Source organism: Eptesicus fuscus, chromosome 1 (genome assembly GCF_027574615.1).
Source record: "Eptesicus fuscus isolate TK198812 chromosome 1, DD_ASM_mEF_20220401, whole genome shotgun sequence".
Lineage (NCBI taxonomy): Eukaryota > Metazoa > Chordata > Mammalia > Chiroptera > Vespertilionidae > Eptesicus > Eptesicus fuscus.
The window spans coordinates 13,149,527-13,175,225 of record NC_072473.1 but is presented as its reverse complement, the minus strand read 5'-3'; the positions used below and the strand labels follow the sequence as shown (position 1 = coordinate 13,175,225).

Below are 25,699 nucleotides of genomic sequence, written 5' to 3'. Positions count from 1 at the left end.
CTATTTCCTTCACGAGAAATGTTAGATGAAGGCAGAAAACTGCACCCAAATGAACTGCATAGGAATACACAAAATGCACACATCCCAACATGGACAAGCTACCTCCATTCACTGTGTGTGTTAGAAGCCTCACCCACCTACATCTCATATTAAAACTGTCCTTCCAATTTCAGATAACCCTCCTTCTACCACTACACAATAACTCACAAGCTGCAAGCCCTCCAGGGCCCACTTCCACAAGCAAACTTCAGGTCTTGTCTAGGGAAAGTGCCATACTTACTGCAGCATTTATGTATTTACCCATTTAACATGTGCAAAACTGTGCTATTATTTTTATTAGGCTCCTAACTTTTTGTGTGTGTTGCTGACAAAGTTTTTGATTGTTGTGTCCCTAACCCCTTTTTCCCATAAGCCTTGTGGATTTTATTGAATAATTTTGCACTGCATAGTGATGTTTAGGAACACATGTCACATTATAGCAGAACTGACTGTATATGTACACACACATATCTTACATATCTATGTGCATATTGCTGGACCCCACCCTCAGAATTTCTGAGTCAGTAGGTCCAGAGAGGAAGATAAGAATTTGTATCTCTAACAAACTCCCTCATGATGCTGATGCTGCTGGTCCAGGGACCACACTTCAAGAACCACTGCCCAATCACTGGGTCACGTGCACTGTGGAGTCATGGCTAAGCCTGCACATTGCTGTGTTGCTGTAATTGAGAAAAGTGTACAACAAAATAAATGTCCATCAGGAGGGGAATGACAATTATGTATAACCATATTATGGATTGCTATGCAGCAAATGAAAAGAAAGACACAGGGCTCAATAGTCTAGTATGGAAAAAATCCAAGACATATTGTTAGAATAAAGCAAGGTACATATATTATATATATATATAAATATCATTTATATATTTTAAATAAATATCCTATCAGTATGAATATACAGGTGGGGCAAAGGTAGGTTTACAGTTGTGATTATGTGAATTTATTCCTGTATTATTTGTTCATTATTGTATTATCGGCCATGTGAACAGCTGTAAACCTACCTTTGCTCCACCCTGTATGCATGTAAGTGCACATAAAAGATCTGTAAAATACATGTGAAAGTGATCACAGTGGTTACCTATGCCCAGACCTATTAAGCCACAATTTCTAGGATGGAGCTCTGAGCATCAGTATGTTTTAAAAGCTCCCCAGGCAAGTCTAATGTGCAAAATTTTCAGAATTATTGGTCTAGTAAAAACAGGGAACTGCTTATAGTTAACCTAGCTGATGTATGTAAATCAGCCCTCCTGTCTCATTCTCCTTTCTTAACCACTCCTCAACATCATGCTTGTAACATACAATTAGCTATTTTTATTATAATTTTGCAGACTATTCTTTCAAAAATGAGACTTTACATGACTTAAAAATTATGACTGTACAAAAAGACAAAAATAGTTTTAATTGCACCTGTCTTGGAATATCGAGGATTAATGCTCACTCTAAGAAAGAATGAGTATTACATCTTATTCAGGATTAGTTCCTGCAATCAGATAAACTGGATACCATTCTTCTAGAATCTAGGGGTCCATCAGTTGGGACATGAAAATCTCTGCAATTACAAAGCACTTTTGGTTATGTTTTTTTGCTATATGGGGGTTTCATTATCATCACTCTAAGATTAATAGTGGCTTTTTTTTTTCCATTTAGCATCTTGCAGTAGTTTGGTGAATACCAACCTTCTCCTTTCCAGAAAGTATCCAGTTCTAACAGCTGTGACTCATATCAAGGGATTCAGCAAGATGCCTTAGCCATCTGCTGGCTTCCTGCAGGTAACCTCCTGCCACCACATCTATCAGCCTAGAACTGACAAGCAGGAAGCAGCTTCTAAAATCTGCCTTCCATCTTGAAACCTTCTCTTCTGTCCCTTCTATTCTTTTTCTGCCATAGTTACCTTTGGGCTGCAACAAAGAGAACCTCCTCTTCTTTCCCAGGGTGACTAACCACTCTGTTTGCCCAGGACTGAAGGGGCTCCTGGGATGTGGCATTTCAGTGCTAAAATTGGGACAGTCCCAGGCAAACCAGAATGAGTTAGTTCCTCTCCCTTTACCCAACCAAGCTGTACCTCTTTTGAATTTGCTGCATTTTTATAGCTCAGTGCTTCTCAAACTTGATCATATAGCAGAACTTTGATAGTTAAAATATTAAAACATGAATTACTGGGTCCACCCCTGAAGTTTCGGATTCGGTAGTTCAGGGTAGGGCCAGGTAATACTCATTTATCACAAGTAATGCTGATGCTGCTGACCCAGGGACCACACTTTGAGAACTGCTGTTATAGTTCAACACCTGGCAGAGAAAACAAAAAGTTCCTCCCACTTGAAGCTCAGTATCTCATATTCTACTCATATTCCAACAATTCCTTTCATACACACAATTGCTTTCCTAGGTATTCAAAACTGACACTAGAGGCAGTGATGTCCAGCCTAGGCCTGAGAAAGCAGCAGATTCTCAACAAATACTTGGGTGGGTTCATGATTTGTATCTGGGTATGAGATAATGGTCTCAAGAATAAATATATGACTAACATTTTCTCCCATATCAATTAGACCAAAAAACTGAGTCTCTTTATTCGTCTCCTTCAATAATATTTACGATGTATATTTGGTAAAAGAAATCCATCTCATCTATTGTTAGAGGAAATATAAACTGGTACTGATACCACTGTAATTAGCTAGTTATTAAAAACTAGTGGCCCAGTACACGAATTCGTGCAAATTGAAAGGAAATTAATTAGAAGAAATATTTTAATATCACTATTTGCCCTTTCTCTATAATAGAAGTGTCAACCAAATTCATGATCGACAATGACAGATCAAAACACACGCGTGCGATTAGCGTCAACGAGAGCTTTATATGTATTGTGCATGCGCAAATCAACTTATCCTTTTATAGATATAGAATGAACTTGCTTAATTAGACCTGCTTTCTGATTTAAACTTTTTCCAGCCCAGTGAAGCACCCCAACTTCTCTTTCAGGTAATTGTCAGTAACACAGTAGTAAATATCAACATGAAGCAGATTATTATTGTAGATCATGCAGGGAAAACAAAGGGTAAAATATTTAATTGCAGCAGTGTTTGACTATATTCTGGGCAGTGAGAAAACCTGAAGTCATTTTCAAGGTCTACCATTTCTTACTTCTTTTCAGTCAGGTCAAATTTCTAAGCTTTCTAAATCTCCATTTTCCAGCTAATGAAAAGAAAGTAGGATTCTACCAAGTCTCCTATCTACCTACTCCAGGACTTCTGTGAGGATCAAATGAGATGAGGCACTGGGAAAATGCTTCACAGACATTTGGTTAAAGTGTAAAATGTTTGCATCTGGCTATAAAGCAAGTCATGTTCCTGGGCTGAAGAAACTCCAAGGAGGCTAGTTGCTAGGGAGAGGAAGCCAGGCGGTGCTATGTGACGTCATTACCCAGTGCCCACAGCCACTGTTTCCGGGCTGGGCTGGGCTGTGGGTCGCATTTTGCGCCATGGGGTCTCGGCAGCATTGGCTGTGATTTGGTCAAGTGTCACTCCGGGGTGGTGGCGGGGCCTGTGTCCCACTTGGGGGAAGCCGAGTGTTGCTTTGTGGGTGCCAGGTCCACAGTGCTGTTTCTCTGTAAATGGCCAGTGAGCATCATGGCAGCTCCTGCATTGAGCGTCTGCCCCCTGGTGGTCAGTGTGCTTCATAGTGACTGGTTGGATGGACACTTAGCATATTAGCCTTTTATACAGATAGACAGGAAAGTAGCAAAGGGATGGCCAGACACTATAGGCCGGTCATCTGGGCAGCTTAACCAGGAAGCTACAACTCTGTAATCCCCAGGGAACCACTGGCCTATTCCCTGCAGATCACTGGGGGGAGGGGTCCAACAAAGGGGAGATGAATGATGCACAGTTAAATTGGGGTGGCTAGGGAAAGTATTGTGTATTGGTCACACCTGGGAACAGAGATCGCTGGCCAGAATGGGTGTGGCCATTGTAAGCATTTGAAAATTTGGTAATACATAATCTCCTAAACCTAAACAAAGGAGTTCTCTCTTATGCTCTTGGCTTCATTGCATTCACCCATGTTTCCTCCATAGCCAAGTGGACCTGTTTACCCCACATGCAATGTAATGATGGACTGCAGCAGGGAAACACAAGCTAAGCTAGCCTGGTACTGGACTGGACTCTGCTCTAACTTGGAAAAAAAACTCTGCATACTGGCTCTGATTTTAGCTCTGCTGAAGCCCCAGATACACTTCTTCTATGGCAGGATAAAGGGGAATGGGACTATCCCATCCTCCTATGTGAATATCAGAAAATTCTTTTTCTCAGGATATCACAAGAAATCCACCCCCACTAGCACCAGGTAGGGACTAGGACCTCTCTTCTCTGAAAATAGTATCACTTTTCTCAAGAGAAGTCAGGTATACTGTATTTTAAAATCCCTAAACTGGGCATAATGTTTGACTCAGCAATTCCTCCACATCTAGCAATTTGCCCTTTAAAAAAGAGTCTCAGATTTGCACAAACACTTAGCCACAAAACAGTATTTTCTACAATAAATATTAACTACTTTTAAAATAAGGATAAAAGACAATTGATTTTTTTTTCAAGGGAGGATGTGTGAGATTGTGACCATCAAGATAAATAGTGAGATTGCGCCCTGACTTCCTGTTCCCATCAGCATGGCTCTTTTCCAGCTCCCTGATGCTCTCCTCAGTCTGGCTTACATCCAGGTTGCTCACTTCATGTGAGTGACCTACTCACACCATACCTCTTTAATGGACCCTGATAATCAGCCCATGCTTTCTGCTACCAGCCCTGCAGCAAACCTGCTCAGTCCTCTACTATCTAAAAACAACAAGTACCCTACAGGCGGCAAATGGGTCCCTCCAGGCATTGGTCCTGGGACTAACCACAGTAACAGGAATGCCATGAGACTACAGGGCTCCCCACTTGAGAGTGCTTTTGTCCTCTGGTGGCACTACCCAGAATGTCAATCTTGGCTGCCTCGTTGGTCAGGCCTCAGAGACAGGGGCTGTATCAGGACCTCCAGAGTCCTTGACTGCATCAGGACAAGAACGTCTTAAAATAGCTGTAGCAGGTGATCCAAGAGCTTGCTTCTTCAATGCCTTCATGACATGGTTGCTGGCTTCCCCAGAGTGACCAAGTCAAGAGAGCAAGGCAGAAGCCACAATGTCTTTTATGACCTAGCCTCAGAAGTCATCCTCCATCATTTCTATAGTGTCCCGCTGTTTACAAAGGTCAGACTTATTCAGTGTGGGAGGGGGCTACACTGGGGCATGAATACCAGGAGGTAAGAATAACTGGGGTCTCTATAAATATTCAGTGAATAACTGGAAAAAATGACTAAGAGTTGCTCTAAGTGTCAGGATCTCTTCTAGATAATAAGAAGCTTGGATTAGGTGACCATTTCAAGTTTCCTTCCTTCTAGTTTCAAAACTGTGGAAGACTATTCCCAAAATGTCCCCCCAAAACAGCAGCAAGTGGATTCGGGAATTTAATTCCACTTTATGGTTTTAGGCAGAGTCAATGAAGTACAAGAAATTCTCCCAGCTTGAAACATAGTTTTTTCCTTAATAGCAAAATAAATCTATGTTTGATTTCAGGATTAATTCTATAGTTTGATGGTAGCATAAGCCCAGCCTCTGGACAAAGGCTTATTTTCTTTAGCAGAATATCTGTGATTAAACTGAGGCAACCAAATCCCTTGTGTATAACAGCAAAGATAATAACATCATTGGTTTTAGTCCTCAGGCCTTGCCTATTTACAAGCCAAGGTTTTATTGGCTTAAAATAATTCCTTAATATGATTTGAGGCATATGAAAATAAACTGAAATGAGGCACTTTGCAGATATGCTTTGATATTGAATATATGAAATGGATTTTAGTCTAAAGACCAATCCATCCATCTAAGTATAAATGAAAATCAAAGGTGAGCTGTTCACTCTACCACCCTCCAACACAGTTCCAGTACTGAGAAGGTGGTTAAAGTAGAACACAAGGAGCTGAGGTGACTGATTTCTACCTGATTAGATCCAAGTTTAAAACTTGTCAAGTCTCCTGGCTCCATCCTCAAACAGTGCTCTACAATAGGGGTGGACAAACTACAGTGCATGTAAATAGTTTCACTGGACACAGCATGCTCACTCGTTTATGAATTGTCTGCAACTGCAGTGGCAAAGTTGAGATTTTGCAACAGAGACCACATGGCTCACAAAAACAAAAATATGTACTACCTGGGCCTTTAGAGAAAGTTTGCTGATCCCTAGTCCAGTGGTCGGCAAACTCATTAGTCAACAGAGCCAAATATCAACAGTACAACGATTGAAATTTCTCTTGAGAACCAAATTTTTTTTAACTTAAACTTCTTCTAACACCACTTCTTCAAAACAGACTCGCTCAGGCCGTGGTATTTTGTGGAAGAGCCACTCTCAAGGGGCCAAAGAGCCGCATGTGGCTCGCAAGCCGCAGTTTGCCGACCACGGCACTAGTCTATGCCTCTGGAGGCTTGGCCCTGAGGTAACCTGTTATTAATCCAAAATGTCTATGCATGCTATATGCTGTTCCAAATAATTTTATGGGGGAAGTGAGGGTATCACTGTTTATGTTGAGGTATTACATACATACAGTAAAGGCACACATTTAATGGTAGGATTCAATGAGGTTTTACACGTGTCACTTGTGCAACTACTTCCCAGATCAAGATAATGTTTCCTGTGCCTCTTCCCAGCCAATACCCCAACACAGATAGCCATTATTTTCACTTGTAGCCCCTTAGATCACAGATTCATTTGCTTGTTCCTGAACTTTATGAATGGAACAATGCACTGTTTCATTCATCATTAAGTCAATGGCATTCCTACATATTGTAGAACAAAGCCATCTGCTCATTTTCATTGCTATATAATATTCAATTGTATTAACATATCAATTTACCTAGTCTTCTGTTGATGGACATTAGGTTCTTTCCAGGTTTTTGCCATTATGAATAAAGTTGCAATGAACATTTGTGTTACATGTCTCATTGTGAGCATAAGGATCCATCATCAAAAATGGAATTTCTGGGTTACAGGAGATATCAACAAACTGCCAAACACTTTTCCAAATTGGTTGTATTTTTTCAGTATGTAAAAATATTGTTTTAATTTATAAAATATTTTTAGATCAAAAGTCCAAAATATGTCCCTCCAACATTTTCATATTTTGCTGTCTATTCTGTGATGGACTGGCTCTCCTGGGGATTACTGGCATACCAGTTACCTATCTATATAAAAGCCTAAGCGACCGGATGACCAGCCAGTAGCTATGATGCGCACTGACCACCAGGGGGGCAGATGCTCAAAGCAGGAGCTTACCCCTGGTGGTCAGTGGGCTTCCATAGCAGGAGCACCGCTCAGCTGACAGACGGGTGCTAGACACCAGGTTGACGGCTGGCAAGCGCAGCTGTGGCGGCACAAGCCTCTCCCGCAGACACTCCCCCTGCACAACTGAGCAGCGGAAGCAGAAACAGCTGGGCCAGGATGAGTAGGAGTGATGCAGCGCTGCGCCCAACCGAGCCTCAGGCTCCTCCCCTGCTGCCTGCCCCTTCCCACACTACTTCGTGCTGTGCAGGATCAATGCAGACAGTGGGCTGGAGCCCAACCAGCTGGCGGGTAAGGCCAGGCTGCAGCGGCGCAGAGGTCCACTGATACCCGCAGGCCAAGCCAAGGGACCCCACCGGTGCATGAATCCATGCACTGGGCCTCTAGTAGATATATAAACCCTAACCTTGGCAATGTGCTGGTACTTTTCAAATTCATCTTATTAAATCCTCACCCAAGACTCTGTGAGCTAGGTAATCTCAACATGTAGCAGATGAGGAAAACAGGGGTGAGGAAGGAAAAATACCTTGACCAAAGTCAAAACTAAATTAGTGGAACTCAAGGTCTCCCATTGAGGTTCTCGCTATTTCCCTACTCAAACTAAGCAGACCAGTTTTGCTGTTACCACAAAGTTAGAGAAGCCCAAGCTTGGGCACCAATCACCTCAGCTCCTTTGTTTTCTACTTTAACCACCTTAAATGTTCAAATACAATTAAATTCTGTAACAGTTCCTGAGCATAACTCCTCCTAGAGCAGACTTAAACCATTACTATCTTACTATTATTTTGTATCTGAGGACATTGCTACCCAGCTGGACAAGGGTAGAAAAATAAGGAACTATATCCACCCTGCAAAAAATCTAACATTGAAAGACAGTCACAAATCATAGTGTTTCACACAAAGGTGTGGATTTGCAAAACAAAAAACAAAAAAAAATACTACAGGTTTTTGGTTTTTCTATTTTCTACTCAGGTCTCTACTGTATGCAGAAGCAGACTTAAGTGGCATAAATCAGAAAATGATAATGGGAACTGAATGAAATCCTCATAAATCACGTTACTAAGTATAGTTACATCTTAGATGTGAAACCCAATTAAACAGATGGCCACATGCTGTCAGAATCAGGCCCTAATCAATAAAGATGTTCATTTCAGAAAATCACCTCAATTTTTCATTTCTTCAGTGAAGCAAAAAGAAGGCAGTTGGGGCTGGGGTGTCCCAGGAAACCCAGTGGGGAAATGTATAAGAAGGTACTCCACCTGCCTTAATTTGTAGTCCAGAAAAATCAGAAAGGAGAGAGAGAAAAAAATCGCCCAAAGGATTCCTTGTCATCTTGTCTGGGAATGTAATTTACAATGAGAGCAAACACTGGTCATTAGGAAAATAGAAACAGCTGAATCTCTTAATTAAAATACCACTTCAAATTGTTCATTCCAAACCCCCTCGGCTCATGAGCTTTCCAGAAACCACTGGGTTACCCTAAAATGGTTGCTTCTTCAGTAAATCTCTGATAAGGGGGGAAACCAAGATGGCGGCATAGGTAAACACCTAAACTGCAGCCTCGCACAACAATTTCAAAAATACAAGTAAAAGACAAAACGGACATCATCCAGAACCACAGGAAAGCTGGCTGACTGAAACGCCTACAACTAGAAGGAAAGAGAAAACCACAAGGAAAATCAGAGGAGCTGTAAAAGCCTGAGGTATGAAGACACGGGTGGAGACACGGGCACACACGCCCGTGTGGGGAGGATGGAGCCAGAGAGGACAGGGCAGCTGAGTGCCTGGCCGGCATTCTCTAGCGGGAAGGAGATAAAAGCTCCAGATTGCGCTGAACCCCAGCTCCGACTGCACTGAACCCCAGTTCCGAGCGAGACCCTGGGGACCCAGGCTCATACTGGGGAAATCTGGGCTGTAAGGCGGAAACTCAGGGGAGTGGCGAAAGGCAGAGCTCCGGAGGCACGCACGTGAATGCGCGCAGAGGACGGACTGTTGACTGTGCCGTTGAATTGCCCTAGCGGGAAGGAAACAAAAGCTCCGGACTGCGCTGAGCCCCAGTTCCGACTGCAGTGAACCCCAGTTCTGGGCGAGAATCTGGGAATCCAGATTCATTGGGGGAGAGACTAGACCAGTGATGGGCAACCTTTTGAGCTTGGTGTGTCAAACTTCGCCAAAAAACTGAGCATAACTTGGGTAGTGTGTCACTTTGAGGAAAAAACTAACTCCAAGACTCTAGTCGCAAATGTTTCATCCTCAGTTGCAGCAAATGTTTCATCCTCGGCATGTGGCCGCGTGTCATCAGAAATGGCTATGTGTGTCAGTGCTGACATGCGTGTCATAGGTTCGCCATCACTGGAATAGACTGTTTGGCAACAGACGAAACTCCAGGGCGCCTTTCTCTCAGAGGTGCTTGCAGGGAGTACCGAGGGACACTGAGGGACACTGAGACCCAGGAACCTCATAGGGTGGGGCTGATGGGAAGCCAAGGCTGTAGGCTCCACCCTGAAACTCTGCCCCATCCAAGCTGAGCACAGAGGCTTTTACAATTTTGCAAGTCTATTGAATAAGGCTGTCTCCCGGCGTAGACACAGCTGATCCTCACAGCCAATTGGACTGGAGGTCAAATCCTCCCAGTGTACCAACAGCAATCAAGGCTTAACAACACCAAGACTTTGCACTCAGCCCACAAAGGGGTGTACCAAGAGCGACCACCTAGGGTGATTGGGGAAACTGAGCTACCGGCCCCTATAGGTCACTGACCACACAAAGCCACTCCATCAACACAGGGAGGCAGCCAAAATGTGGAGACATCAAAGTATGTCACAAGTAGGAGAGATAGATGAAAGCAAACTAATGGATGACACAGTGTTCAGAACCATATTTTTAAGGTTACTCAAGAATCTTCTAAAAGCCACTGAGAAACTTGAAGAGACCTTCAAGGACCTTAATGAGAATACCAAAAAAATGGAAAAGGATCAGTCAGAAATTATGCATACACTGTCTGAAATAAAGAATATACAGAAACTCAACTGTAGATCACCATGCCCCAAAAGTCAAACCAAAGATCTGGAACATGAGGAAGCAAAAAACACCCAACCAGAGAGGCAGAAAAAAAGAAGAATCCAAAAGTGTGAGGATAGTGTAAGGAGCCTCTGGGACGGCTTTAAGCGTACCAACATCCGCATTTTTGGGGTGCCAGAAGAAGAGAGAGAGCAAGATACTGGAAACCTATTTGAAGAAATAATGACATTATTTCCACTAGATGAGTGAGATCATGTGCTATTAGAAATACACTTATAAGAACCGAAAATGAGACAAGCAATAATGGTTATGGTGACAGGAAATGAATCAGTCTGTAGTGAGTTTCTTTCTGGGCCAACAGTTCTTTTGAGACCCAATTACAATGTCCAACAAAGGACTTGTGTGCAAGCATATGCGCCTAACCAGCGGTTGGGGACAACAGGGAGGTGGGGGCATGTGTGGGGAGGGGTGTGGGATGGGAATGGGGGCATGAGGACAAATATGTGATACCTTAATCAATAAAGAAATTTAAAAAAAATTTCAGAAATAAAAAAAAGAAGAAATAATGACAGAAAACTTCCCCCACCTGGTGAAAGAAATAGACTTAAAAAGTTCAGGAAGCGCACAGAACCCCAAACAAGAGGAATCCAAAGAGGACCATGCCAAGACACATCATAATTAAAATGCCAAGGGCAAAAGACAAAGAGAGAATATTAAAAGCAGCAAGAGAAAAACAGTTAGTTACCTACAAGGGAGTACCCATACGACTGTCAGCTGATTTCTCAACAGAAACTATGCAGGCCAGATGGGAGTGGCAGGAAATACTCAAAGTGATGAACAGCAAGAACCTACAACCAAGATTACTCTACCCTGCAAAGCTATCATTCAGAATTGAAGGTCAGACGAAGAGCTTCACAGACAAGAAAAAGCTAAAGGAGTTCATCACCACCAAACCAGGATTACATGAAATGCTGAAGGGTATTCTTTAAGAAGAGGAAGAAGAAAAAAAGGTAAAGGTAAAAATTATGAACAACAAAAAGACATCAAATACATACCTACCAACAAGTGAATCTAAAAATCAAGTGAATAAAAAATCTGAAGAACAGAATGGACTGGTGAATATAATAGAATCAGGGACATAGAAAGGGAGGCGATGGACAATTATCAGGGGGAAGGGGGTCTGAGGGGCGCAGGAAAAGATTGGACAAAAATCTTACACCTATGGATGAAGACAGTGGTGGGGGTAAGTGTATTGGGTGGGGTGGGGAATCAGGTGGAGGGGAGCTATGGGGGGGGAAAAAGAGGAACACCTGTAATAATCTGAATAAAGATTTATTATAAAAAAAATAAAAAATAAAAAAAATCTGATAGGATCGGTTCTTCCCAGACAAGGAAAAGGCTGAGCAGGGGTGAATCCTGGAGACAAAATTATTATGAGACTTACTTAAATCTTCAAAGGAGCAGTAAGCATTCACTGAGTAATGGAAACACTTGTGAATAGTCTATCTCAATGCCTTTTCTTGCATAACAGCTGATCTATTATACTCACTATATTGGTAAAAATTAAGTCTACCAATGCCAAGAAGTGATGAAAATGATAGTTGATAAAACACTTCTGTAGTCTGGAACACTCACATTGGAAAACATTTGGTGTTAGCTAGTAGAGTATTTGCATACCCTACAAGCCAGTAATTCCATCCCTAGTATAGACTCCAAATACTTTTTTAGGGGACATGTATGAGAATATGGTGAGCAGTGCTGTTCATAATAGCAAAAATATAGGGGGAAACACATAAGTCTCTCACCAGAAAAGATCTGTAAAACAAATAAGTAATCTGGGATACAGTCACACAATGGAATATTATATGGCAGTGAAAATAAAATAAACTACTGCCACATGCTACATGGATGAATCTTAAAAATATGTTAATTGAAAAAACATATTTGCTTAAGATTGCATATCATTCTTACTATGCTACAACATAAATAAAAACAAATATTTTGTTTAGAAATACTTAAATTATTTAAAATTTATTTTAAAAAACAAGAAAATGATAAACACACAAATCAGAATAGTGGTTACCTCTATGGTGTGGGAGAGAAATAGGATGGAAAGGAGCATGGACAGATGCAATAATATTGGGAATGTTCCAGTTCTTGGTTGGGTGGTGGATTCACAGGCATATATTTATCATATGTTTCCTTATATCCTTTATAACTTTATATATTCTAGCATGTTTCATATATTATTTTGCATGTACCAAATCCTATATAATAAAGAGGTAATATGCAAATTGACTCTCACACCCTCACAAGATGACTGCCTACGACCAGGCCAGCAAAGGGGTTAGTGAGGGACGACCAAACGACTGAACAAGCAGGCTGTGTGGGGTGACCAGGCCGGCTGGGGGAGACAGTTGGGGGTGACCAGGCTGGCAGGGGGGGGAGTAAGAGGCGACCAGGCCAGCAGCAGGAGGTGCAGTTGGGAACAACCAGGCCAGCAGGGGGGGGGCAGTTGGGGGCGATTAGGCTGGCAGGGGGGGCAGTAAGGGGTGACCAGGCCAGCAGGGCGGGCAGTTAGGGGCAACCAGGCAGGCAATCAGGTGAGCGATTAGGAGCCAGCAGTCCAGGATTGTGAGAGGGTGCAGGCTGGGCTGAGGGGACCCTCCAACCCCTGTGCATGAATTTTGTGCACCAGGCCTCTAGTATTACATAAAACATTTTATTTTACCGTGGATAATCTACAGAATTTTCTATTGCCCAATAGGTTATTTCAAGAACTATTATAATTCATACTAGAGGCCCAGTGCATGATTGAATCATGCACGTGTAGGGTCCCCTACACGCTTTCACTTTTCGCAGTGGATCTGGGTGCCTGTCCGCTGGTGCACCAGGCCTTTCAGAAGCCTCCAGCTCGGCGGAGGCTTCTGAAAGGCCCGGTGCCAGAGCAGACAGGCACCCAGCTCCCCCACTTTTGATGGTCCGCGGCCGCTGAGGGGGGCTACCCTGCTGTTGAGAGGCGCAGGGGGTGGGACTCCCACCCCCTGTGCCTCTCAACAGCTAGATCCATGGCCGCTGAGGGGGCCTGCCGTGGACACCCAGCTGCGCCTCTCAACGGCCGCTAAGGGGGGCTGCCACAGACACCTGGCTACCCTGCCGTTGAGAGGCGCAGCTGGGTGTCCGCGGCAGGCCCTCTCAGCGGTCGCGGATCTGGCCGATGAGAGGCACAGGGGGCGGGAGTCCCGCCCCCTGCGCCTCTCAACAGCAGGGTAGCCCCCCTCAGTGGCAGCAAATCCGTGCCTCTCAATGGCTGGATAGGCCACCCCGAGTCCCGCCCCCCAGCCTCCCACTGCCCAATCATGGGCGTAGCAGAGTGATGGTAATTTACATGTTACTCTATTATTAGATAGGATTATATAAATATAATTCATATTATTATAATTTATAATAATTTATAATTGATAACCCTAATATCATGTTTCCATATGCAGCATAATTTTTAACTTGGAGCTATATTAAAACATCATGCTGTACATTTTAAGTTCAGACAATTTTTATTTGTCAGTTATATCTCCATAAAGGTGGGAGGAAGAAAGCAATGGTATTTTCATGATAATAGTGAATACTTGTACAGTAAGGAGTGACATTCAAAATATTCAAAATATTTAATAACTGATTTGATTACATAAATTAATGTAAAAATCCAAAATTACCACCATCTGCTTGTTTTCCTTCTGTTCACTACCCTCTCAGACCAGTCCTGCAGAGACTGCCATTCCCAAGTGTGGCCACATGAGGATGACTCTAAAGAGATGTGCCTGGTGGGAGCAGGAGACCACAGCCTCAGGGCTGTCCTCTGTGGCCAGGGAGTCCTGTCCAGATGAGGGCCAGCATGAAGGGTGTACTGTGAGCATGCAGGATGCCTCACTGAGAAGGTAGCATTTGAGCAAATATTTGAAGGAATTGGGAGTGTGAACCATACAGATCACTTAGGGAAGTTTTCCTACTCAAAGAGAGTCCAGAGTATAAATGCCAGGAGGGAAGGGTCTCATGCTTTAGGAACAGGAGGGAGGCCAATGTGCTGGAAAAGATAGAGGTAAAGGCATCCTGGTAAGAGGCCCCTGGCCATTGTAAGTAGCTTGGCTTTTAATCTGAATAAGATAGGAAGCTGATAACAGGTTCTGAGCAAAGGAGGAAAATGAGGTGATTGTAAAACATCTTAAAATGACTGCAACATTATATTTAGAATAGATTGAAGGGGGATAAGGACAGAAGCAGGGATGCCAGAGAGGAGGTGATTACATGTATGGGAAGCATGGTCAAGAGTGGCAAGTCTTTATAAATTCCATCCCCCACATTCAACAAACAGCATAGAGATGTGCTTAAAACCATGAGATTAGATGTTATTGCTAAGCAAGGGAGTGAAGATGGAGACCAGAAGATGTGGGGGGGGGGTGATGAGAAACTTGCAAGGGCTCAAGCAGCAGAGGACCACCTTCTCCATAACAGGTCACCACCAACCTGAATTCATCATTTGTCATTCTCATGAATGTCAAATAGAATTGTCCTGCATGCTTCTGAACCTCGTTTATATAGTAGCATACTCAATATATTTTCCCAAGTTGTTTTTTCCACCACACAATCTAATATCTGTGAGGCTCATCCATGTTAATACATGTCACTCTAGGTCACTCGTTGTTCACTGCTATGTGGCATTCCTTTGTGTAAACATGCCACATTTAATTCATTTTCCTGTGGAGGGACACAAAGCTTATTCCCCTTTTCCTGCTATTATAAACAATACCGTTATGAGCATTGGGCCTCACTATATGGGCCTCACTATATGAGACTTCTTTAGGGCAGTAGTTCTCAAACTATATTAGAGTCACCAAGAGAGCTTAATAAAAGAGATTTCTGAGCCCTGTGTCCAGGGTTTGTGAACAATAGGTCTACGGTGCATTTTAACAAGTTCCCCCGTGATGTTCTTTCTGTTGTCCCAGGACCACACTTTGAGAATCACAGCACTAGGGGGCATGCCAAGAGTGCAAATGATGGTCAGAGATATGCATGCACAACTTCGACTTTCTACATTGCCAAATTGCTCTGCAAAGTGAGTGAACCAATTTATACTTTCACCAGCAGTGAATATCTGTCCTAGGTGCCAACACTTGGTGCTGTCAGATTTTTAATTTGTGCCAATCATATCTTTAATAATTTTTAAACTTATCATGGCATTTATAATTACTAGTACATATATCCACAGCATGTAAATAAAAGAAAGTCAAGGCTTTGCATCCTAGGGTTAATCAGAACATTTCCAAACTTTATATTTATTCCTCTCAGGTTCTACAATCTCCCAGTTAACTGCTTGTTTTTCTGCTCAATCCTAAAAATAAACAAAATGGTATAGACAAAATCAGTAAGACCATTCTGAGAGAAAAGTGGAAACTTGTTTCTTTTCATGGCTAACTTCATTGTATTTTTATTTATTGTAGTTGGGTGTGTTTTTTCACTCAATGGTCATATAAAGCTTTAAAAAACTTGTAAGGTGAAGGGAGTGAGGAAAATTGGGCATATCGGTATGGAAACAAACTTCTTTCACCTGGTCACTTTTGGGGGAAAAAACAGAAAATGCCCTACACTTAATCATAGTGATGGAAAAGTTCCCTCCATTTTGCCAGATTAACAAGGAGAAGAGAAGCTGAGTACTCACGGATCTGGTTGGTGGATGCACTATAGAAGGCATTGACAGTCGTTGGATTTGTAAACCACCTGTAGCAAGAGAAACAAATATCACCAAGTGCTCATCATTATCCAGGCAGGAGGACAGAAGAACAAACACAATGTTAACCAGGGAACAATGGGGATATGAGGCAAGTGGGGAAATTATCGCTTCAATTTAGGGCTATTGCTCTGCTCAATAAACAATCTCATCCTAAACTGAACATGGTTCAATGAGAATATATTAACATGCCTGTTTATTCGCTGTTACTAACTACAGAGAAAGTCAGCACCAGTGCTTCTGAAACAGTTTAATGAGAAATCCTAGACTCTTAACGGGCTCTCCCTGCAGATGGAAACATGGCAACAAGCTGATGTTTGCCAGGCCCTGTTTAATGGGCCCATGGGACAGCTGAGTTACTATGCGGCATAATCTCTGACCTGTCCACATTAAAAAAAAATTTTTTTTGGAATAGTGTTAACACAGAGGTCCAAGTAAAGAATGATTAGTAAAGTACAACCATGCTACCCAGAGTATCTGCCTACTCTGGTGGAAACTTTACTGACTTAACCACCAAAAGATCAATTGACTCATTCTGCCACTCTCACCAACTAGCTGTGCCATGGTGGAACAGTCGCCTACTTTCTGAGGTTCAGCTTTTGCTATGAAAGTAAGGTTGCATTAGGAGATCTTGGGAGTACCTTCCAGCTATGAAGAATCTACACTCCACTTAGATTAGAGCTCAGGAAAAATTTTTTTCTGTGAAGAGTCAGATGGTAAACATGTAGGTATTTTGCAAACAGGCAAAATCAAGGATGTTATATAGGTTCTTCTATAGTGATAAATTTTTCCACAAATCTTTAATGAAATTCAAAACATAATAACCATGTGCAATTTTTTGTAATATAGGACTATTAATAAAAAGAATGGAATTCTTTTAGTGCAGGACAACATTTTGCCCAATTGGGGTTCAAAGTTTGTGCTTTGCATCATCAAATCAACTACAAACATTTATCTCTAAAAATCATTCTTAGCTCATGAGCCATACAAAAACAGGCAGCAGGCAAGATTTAGCCACAAGCCATAGTTTACCAACCCTTGACTCAGATGGCTGTGAGTTTCAGCCACTTCCGTTTATGATTAAAACAAAGCAATTTGTTTGAAGCTAAATTGCTTAATATAAATTCCTTTTCAGAACAATCATTTTACTAATTTATGTTTAATAGAATAATTATGTCAGTAATCTGAAACTAGTAGGAAATCTAAGTGTTGATTCTAGTTGGCTCACCCATACCTTCTCCCCATCTATAAAGAAGTCCATGAATATGTCATTCTATTATTATTATTATTATTATTATCATTATTATTACTAGAGGCCCAATGCACGAAGAGATTCGTGCAATAGGCCTTCCTTCCCTTGGCTTCCAGCACCGGTTTTCCTCCAGCATCCAGGACCCAGGCCTTTGCTCCAGCCAGAGTCTGCCTTCTTCGTCTTTGCTGCAGACTCCAGCCGGAGTCTGCCATCTTCGATTTCACTGCTTCGCTGCAGACTCCGGGAGTCTTCCATCTTCGTCTTCGCTGCAGACTCTAGCCGAAGTCTGCCATCTTCACTGCAGACTCCAGCCAGAGTCTGCCATCTTCAATCTTCATCTTCGCTGCAGACTCCGGAGTCTACAGTCTTGTCTTCGCTGCTGCGGCACTCCGCTCCTGTAGATCCCTTCACACCCCTCCCCTCGCTCTCCCTTTCATAGCGGGCGTCCTGCCCCGCCTGGCCACTCTGTGCCTGAAGCAGCTGGGCGGCCGCCATCTTTGGCCTTATAATTTGCATACTCACTCTGATTGGCTGTGGGGGTAATGGAGGTACGGTCAATTTACATGTTTGTCTATTATTAGGTAAGATTAACTAATATTCACTGAGCAATTACTATGTCCTCAGCACTTCCTATTGATAGGATTTTCCCCATAGAAACTATAACAATTATTAGCCCATTATACAAATGAAGATAATGAAATTTACAAGCATTATATACTTGTACAAAGTCTGGTCAGTCTGAACTTCAAACCAGTTTCTCTTAAGTATTATAGTATACTGGAGACATTATTGGATATCAAGAAAGAGAGTGTCCCTTCTCTTGTCAAAACTGAAACCTATATTCTCTTCCATAAGTGTATATTCTTTTCATTCAACTTTAAGATTCATATTTCAAAAGGTCTTAATTATTAACACAAAGTTACTGACTGGACTATTTTCCTGAGGAAATAAGTGGATATAAAAGCACCTTTATTTGTTGCTATCTATAGTAAGTATAATTATGGCTCCCAAAAATATATCTATATAATAATCCCTGGATCCTGTGAATATGTTACATCTCATGGCAAAGAGGACTGCAGAGTAATTAAGTTTAAGGACCTAAAAATAGGGAGGTTATCCTGGATTTTCCATGTGTTCTCATTTGAATCACATGAGCTCTTAAGAGCATTAAACCTTCTCTGACTGGAATCTGAGAGATCCAACACGGAAGAGGAGGAAGTCAGAAGAGATGCTACACAACCAAGTCCAGAGATTCCAAGATTGAAAAGGATTCCACACACTCTTTCTGGCTCTGAGATGTAGGAGCCATGTGCAAGGACCATAGAGAGACCTCAAGTGAAGAGTGGCTCCCAGCTAACCATCACGAAGGAAGGAGGAACCTTAGTTCTACAACCACAAGAAACTGGATTCTGCCAACACCTGATGAGACTAGAAGAGGCTTCTTCCCAGAGCCTCCTGCTAAGGGTCTGCCCAGCTGACACCTTAATTTCAGCCTCGCAAAACCTGGAGTCGAGAAACCAGCCAAGCCAACCCACACTTCTAATCTACAGAACTGTGAAATAATACATTTGTGATTTTGAGTTGCTATGGTTATGGTAATTTATTATAGCAGTAATATAAAAATAATACATTACCCAAAGACCCAGGCTTTTCTATGTCTGTTTTTTGGGTCAAAAGGGGGAGAATCCAGGTGTATCTCAACTTGTCTTTTAAATAACATTGGACTGAACTATAATATGTTCAAAAGATTAAGTGTATTCCTAGAGCTCACCCCTTCTCTTTCCATCCCTCCCAACTCCTCTCCCTTTTGCAAAGAATAAACTTTCAGCATATCAGGGTAACAGTCATACAAGGAAAATGTTTCTAACTGCTGATGGATCAAGATGGACAAAACAAAGAAATCAAACAACCACATGGGTACTCTAAAGCTTCAGCAAGAATACCTAAAACATCTTATTTCAGATACATGACCTCAGCTTTCCTGACCTCCCATAGCTCTTGCTGATTCTAGGGCATATTTAGAGCCTTGATTATACCCAGAGCTCATATCAGTTGTGGATGCTATTATTTCTTACTAGAGGCCTGGTGCACAAATTCAAGCACAGGTGGGGTCCGGCCACCCGCCCTAATAGGGGCTGATCGGGGCTGGGCTGGTGGGGAGGGGAGAGGGGATGCAGGAGGTTGGCTGGCCAGCCCTAACCCCGATCAGGGTGGGGGGCCAATCAGGGTCAGGGCTGGCTGGGGGAAGGGGCTGTGGGAGGTTAGGGGGACTGATCGGGGCCCCTATTGGGCTGGTTGGTCACCGCAGTTCATGTCATAGCGACCGGTAATTCCAGTCACTTGGTTTTTATATAGATTGGTCAGTGCCCATGCCAAAGCATTTGTTAAATGTATATTTTTATGTATCGGGCGTAATGTCACAGGAAAGTCATAGTATCCTGCCACCTGTGAAGAATAAGCCCAAGTTGCTGTTGGATGTGTTATTCACAGAGGAGCCATTCTTCAGGCACTCTGCTCTCTTCACACCCAATTAAGTATTTTCTATATTGCCCTTATTACATCCAAGTTTATTATGTACTAGAGGCCTGGTGCACGAAATTGGTGCATGGGGGGGTGTGTCCCTCAGCCCAGCCTGCACCCTCTCCAATCTAAGACCCCTCGAGGGATGTTCAATTGCCTGTTTAGGCCCGATCCCACCAGGATCAGACCTAAACCAGCGGTCGGACATCCCTCTCAAAATCCAGGACTGCTGGCTCCCAACCACTCGCCTGCCTGCCTGCCTGCCTGCCTGATTGTCCCTAACCGCTTCTGCCTGCCAGCCTGATCAACCCCTAACCACTCCCCTGCCAGCCTGATCGATGCCTAACTGCTCCCTGCCAGCCCAATTGTCCCTAACTGCCCTCCCCTGCCAACCTGGTTGCCCCTAACTGTCCTCCCCTGCAAGCCTGCCCCCCCCAACTGCCCTCCCCTGGAGGCCTGTTTTCCCCCCCAACTGCCCTCCCCTGCAGGCCTGGGTCCCCCCCAACTGTCCTCCCATGCAGGCCTGGTCCCCCAACTGTCCTCCCCTGTAGGCCTAGGTCCCCCCAACTGTCCTCCCCTGCTGGCCTGGGTCCCCCCAGCTGTTGTCCCTTGCATGCCTGGTCCCTTCCAACTGCCCTCCCCTGCTGGCCTGAATGCCCACAACTGCCCCCTGTGCCGGCCATCTTGTGTCCACATGGGGGCAGCCATCTTTGGCCACATGGGGGCGGCCATCTTGTGTGTTGGAGTGATGGTCAATTTGCATATTACTCTTTTATTAGATTAGATTTAGTTCTATTATTCTCTAATATAAGGCTACCTGTGCTAGTTCTAATCTGTGTTTGCAATTTTTTTACATCCTCCCATTAAGAGGTCAAATCTAAGCTCCTCTCCTCTTGATTATGGGTTAGCATCGATGACTCACTTCTAAAACATACACTGCAGTGGACAATGACACCATGTAACTTCCAATGCTAGGCAGTTAAGGGTGATACAACCTCTCTCCCCCACCAGGTGATCACATGTACTGCCCTCCCTCACTCTCTCCTTCTTAGGAAACTTGCTCTTTGAAGTTTCTTGCTCAATCAGCATGCTATAAAGAAGCCCAGTACCCATGGAGAGCTGCAGCAGGCATTCCAGCCAACAGCCTGCATTAACCACTAGACCCGAGAGAGGAAGCCTTTCATGTAACTCCAGTATCAGTCACTATCTGACTGTGACTTACATGAAAGACCATGAGCAAGAACCATCCAGATGAGCCTAGTGACCTCCAGAGCCACAAGAGAGAATAAACAATTACTGTTGTTTTAACCCTCTAAACTTTAGGGTGGCTTGTTATACAATATTACATAATTGAAATACTGAAAAGTTAGCTGTCCAGAGACTAAGTGCTACCCTATATATAAGTCGAATTTTTTCATAAAAATGTTTCATTTGCCCAACACAATGGTTTTAAAAGGTACTAAACTGGAATCCCTTAAAATGAGGTGTATGATCACTAGTGCTCCATAGTACACTCCATCCCCTACATTTACACCTGTCTAGGCCACCATTTGTTAGCTCATGGGCCTTAAAGGCATTTGAGTTTGCATAACTTATCTCCCAACAAGATTTTAAGTTCCTTATGGGCTAAGACTATTGTCTAAGTGGTATGTGCTGAGCAGAAGATCACTAAATCTATTTAAATGAATATACTGCTATGTATACAACTATTTGGATAAGTAATGTCATTCATGTGCTTTAAATTCTTCTTACTATGTCTTTAGGGTGTTCCTCTATGGTATGTTTGGGAAATGATTTAGTGGATAAGGAGGGAAGAGGTCTCATATAAATTTCAAATTCAAAAATATATGGAAATAAAATTATACGAGACAATGGGATACATAAAAGGACTGTAATACTGAAATACAATAATCTAAAGGAAAGGACATTGGCACCCTGATTTATATGAACCCTATAAAATAGTTGTACATCAAGCTAGAGTTTTACATTTTACCTATCAACTCTTAAAGATAGTCTAAGGAGTACAGAATGGAAAAATCATAGAGTATTTACTGCTTTATTTCTAATATCCTATAGATTATATCCTTCCCATTCCATGTTATAGATAATGCTTTTGCAAATAAAAATTCGGCACAGGACCATAATTTGTGTAGACGTTTGATATATTTTTACACATTTTTTCAGAAGCTAGAGAAAGAAAATCCAGTCATGTTTGGTCACGGTAGAATGAGAATGAGTTAATAGGGAAGCTAGCTTAAAATCATTTCTGTCAAAGAAGGGGGATCCTGAGGGAAAGAAATTACTTTTGATTCAAGCTGAGAAATGAAGTAAATCCCCTATTTTTAAGCAAGCTGATGAAGTGACAATTCTGAGAACCAATACTAAATATGTACCTTCAGGGATGACCACCCAATTAATTCCATTCTTACTGACATTTATCATCACATTAGAAACTTCTTAATGCACATTAGTGCAGCAAAAATGGATTGCATGAGAATGAAAGATAAAGGGTATTTATCTCCTATACCCACAAAGAAGCAAAATGTTATTTTAGGGCTTTATAGAAATATAATCATGATGTGCTGAACTAAGTAAACTAGTGTAGTGGAGATACTCCACAATCGTCCTCACTCTATTAACTCATGAATTTTTAGACCTAAAAGATGTCTATTAAATCCAATGGGTATCATAAAGGTAAAATTATCTACCATGCCAGAAAAGGACCAGCCCAAAATTTCTTTTAAAAAATTAACTATCACATCACCTTATCATGTAAAAAGGACCTTAAATTCCTTAATGTTGCTTTCCCTGAGTAGACATATAATCAGAGAAAACAAGAATTACTAGCATTGTGCTGATTTTCACTCCTGAAGAACTTTCCAGAAATATGAACCAATTTAATGTCCTTCTGAAATAGTTATTTGTGATGGAGAATAAAACTTATGCAAAGCACAGTTTTTCTAAGCCCACAAAGTCAGCCAGCAAAAATTAGAAATAGTCAAGGCTTTTAGAACCTGACAGCCCATCAGTATTTTAGGATGATGTTAAAGATGACACAGATAGGAGTTTTTCATATAGCAACCCAGCCTTTGCTACACACCCTAATGAATAACGTCATTTTGAAACTGAACAATTGGGGGGGGGGCCAATGGTAAGATATGTACACATATAATACCTTAATAAAAAAAAAGAAAGAAACTGAACAATTAACTTGGCAGCATCTCCAATACAAAGGAGTCTCTGAGAAGACCCAGAAATTTCACAGAAATATTGGTAAGAGTCTTGCATTTTCCACAAGTTGGAAAAAAAGAGTTTGAATTGATCTGAAGTAGATCTGAAAGGGCAGGATGATATTCACAGATCTGTAACTACCATACTACATGTAGATGCTCATTGGGATATTGGAAACCATTTGCTGAAGTCATTGGATTTGAGAAGCTAGTTTCAGAACCCTAAAGGTAAAATTACTAGTGAATGATTTAGGTTGGGAATGAAGTAGGATAGACTAAGCGATACTATAATGAGAGGAGTGAACCAAGGGCAGTGGAGCAGATGGCTTTAAACCAGTTATCTGTCATTTCCAAAGAAGCTCTAAAGCCTTCTGCTTTCTTCCTTTGTGCTTTTGATTGGCGTCAGGGATGGGTAGGGGAGTGATTCAGCTTTAGGCCTACTCCTGAAGTCAAAGTTTTCACTAACTGTGTGGGTGAGTATTATAGGAAGGTTTGAATGGCAGGAGGCAGGAATGGCTAGATGGGAATCATGGCTAAGAGGGAGAGGTGGTAATGACAGTTCACGGCAAGGGATGGTATGGGACCTAGATTGTCTAGAGGCCAGAATAGAGCAAGGAGTTGGAAGAAGAATAACAAGAGACCCAGAGAGTATAAAAAGAGCCAGCCAAAAATCTGGAGACCAGAATATAAGACAGGTTTAAAAAGTGGGCCATGAAAAAAAGGTGGGCATGGAAGCCAGGCTTCCAGCTATGATGTATGAGAAGGTCAACAAATCTTTCCACAAAAATCACTTGGACAAAGTTGTTAACAAACAACCATTTTAGGGCTCTGGGAATTGATCAAAGGCAAACAACAAATTGGGGGGAAAATATTTTATTTAGGAAAAACTGCTAGAGCTGGAAGTAAGTAGAACAGAAGTCTACAGCCTAGCCGAGGACTGCTCCCATCCCTCCCAGCTCAGTCCATGAGAACTTACTTTTATCAGGATAGGGCTGGCTGGACAATCAGCAGCTTTTTGCCACAAGGGGTGGACTCAATTAGGAGTGGGAGTGAAAACCTGCAGCTTTGTCAGCTCAAACTGTTGAACTTGTTAAAAAATAAATGTTAAAGACCCATAGCTTTGCTAGCCTGAAATTATAATTCCCACTGGGGAGAGCAATGGACCAGCCAGAAATTTAAAAGTAAGATCCTGGAACTAAGAGTCTTAGAAGGGTAAGATAAGCTCTCCACACATCCCTGTCTGACAGGGAAACCAGGAACATATAGAGGGGACAGCAGAGAGTGCCCAGTGGGAAGTAAAATCTAAGGCAGGTTGTAACTTTGAATGCACTCCCAACTCCCACCACAGACCAACTGGCAGAGGGTAAAAGCCCTACAGGCGAGAAGTGTTTGAGTAAAGCACAATCCCGATCTCCTGAGCACTAAACTATGCAGATATAAGGACAAACTCTAGGAAGTGAGGCTAATAAATTTTAAAAAATAATTTAAAAAATAAGCAGAGACATCCACAGCTGCATACCATAGGGGACACGGATTCTGTAGTGTACGTCCAGGAACATTACTTTTTAAAAAGCCTCAGAAAAATCAGGATCCACAGTTGCTAGAATATGTAAAATGTCATTTTCACACTTTCAACAATGAAGATTTTTTAAAATGTCATTTTCAATATGACAAAAATATGCTACTCAAAGAAAAAGTATAAAGTCAATAAAAAACTATCAATAAAAACTGACTCTAAATGAGCCCAGTTGTTGGGTTTAGCAGACAAAAACTTGAAAGCAGCCATTATAAATTAGTTCAAAGAAATAAAATAAGCTATATTCAAAGAATTAATGGAAAATATTATGATAATGATTCAACAAATAAAGAATCACAACAGAGAAACAGAAACTATAAAAGGCATCCATATGGAAAGAAAAATACAATAACCAAAATGAAAAATGTGTTAGATGAGTCAACAGCAAATCTGAGAATGCACAAGAAAGAATCAGTGAATTTGAAGCTAGAGCAATAGAAATGACCCAATCTGGAGAACAGAGAGATAAACACATTGGAGAAGTGGGCCATAACAGATCAGAGTCAAAAGTGCTAGCAAGAATGAACAAAAAGTCATCTAAAACTGAGCAGAAGAGTGTCTCAATTGTAAGCCTCTTATTCATTTGTAAAATGGGATAATAAGTAGTACCTAGATCTCACAGAATTGACAAGAGGATAAAATGAATTAAAACATGTACAGCACTTCCTGGCATACTATAAGCACATAATTGTTACCTGCTGTCATCATCATCACACACATTTTGTTAGGGGGAAAATATCAAGGCTAGCCCTAGCCCAAAAGTTCCTAAGGAAACTTTCTTATCTTCAGGGACAGTACTTATAGGCAGCTGAAAAGAAGGGGGATGAATCATAACTACTATCGGAGGGAAATAATAGAGCTATCAGTTCGTTGGCACTCATTATCTCATCAAATATCCTCTAG

General features: G+C 42.0%; 1 protein-coding gene and 1 non-coding gene across 2 annotated transcripts in view; both read right to left on the bottom strand.

The window, feature by feature from the left end:
• The window catches only part of PHEX (phosphate regulating endopeptidase X-linked), a 225,337-nt gene that overhangs the window by 39,108 nt on the left and 160,530 nt on the right, over positions 1–25,699 (bottom strand). Inside the window, exon 15 of the mRNA XM_008154575.3 lies at positions 16,150–16,208. Within this exon, the coding sequence (XP_008152797.1) occupies positions 16,150–16,208 (59 nt within the window). The remainder of the gene's footprint in view (positions 1–16,149; positions 16,209–25,699) is intronic.
• On the bottom strand, positions 19,871–19,999 carry LOC129150386 (small nucleolar RNA SNORA11). The gene has a single exon (XR_008557129.1). It is a non-coding gene; the product is annotated as a small nucleolar RNA SNORA11 (small nucleolar RNA).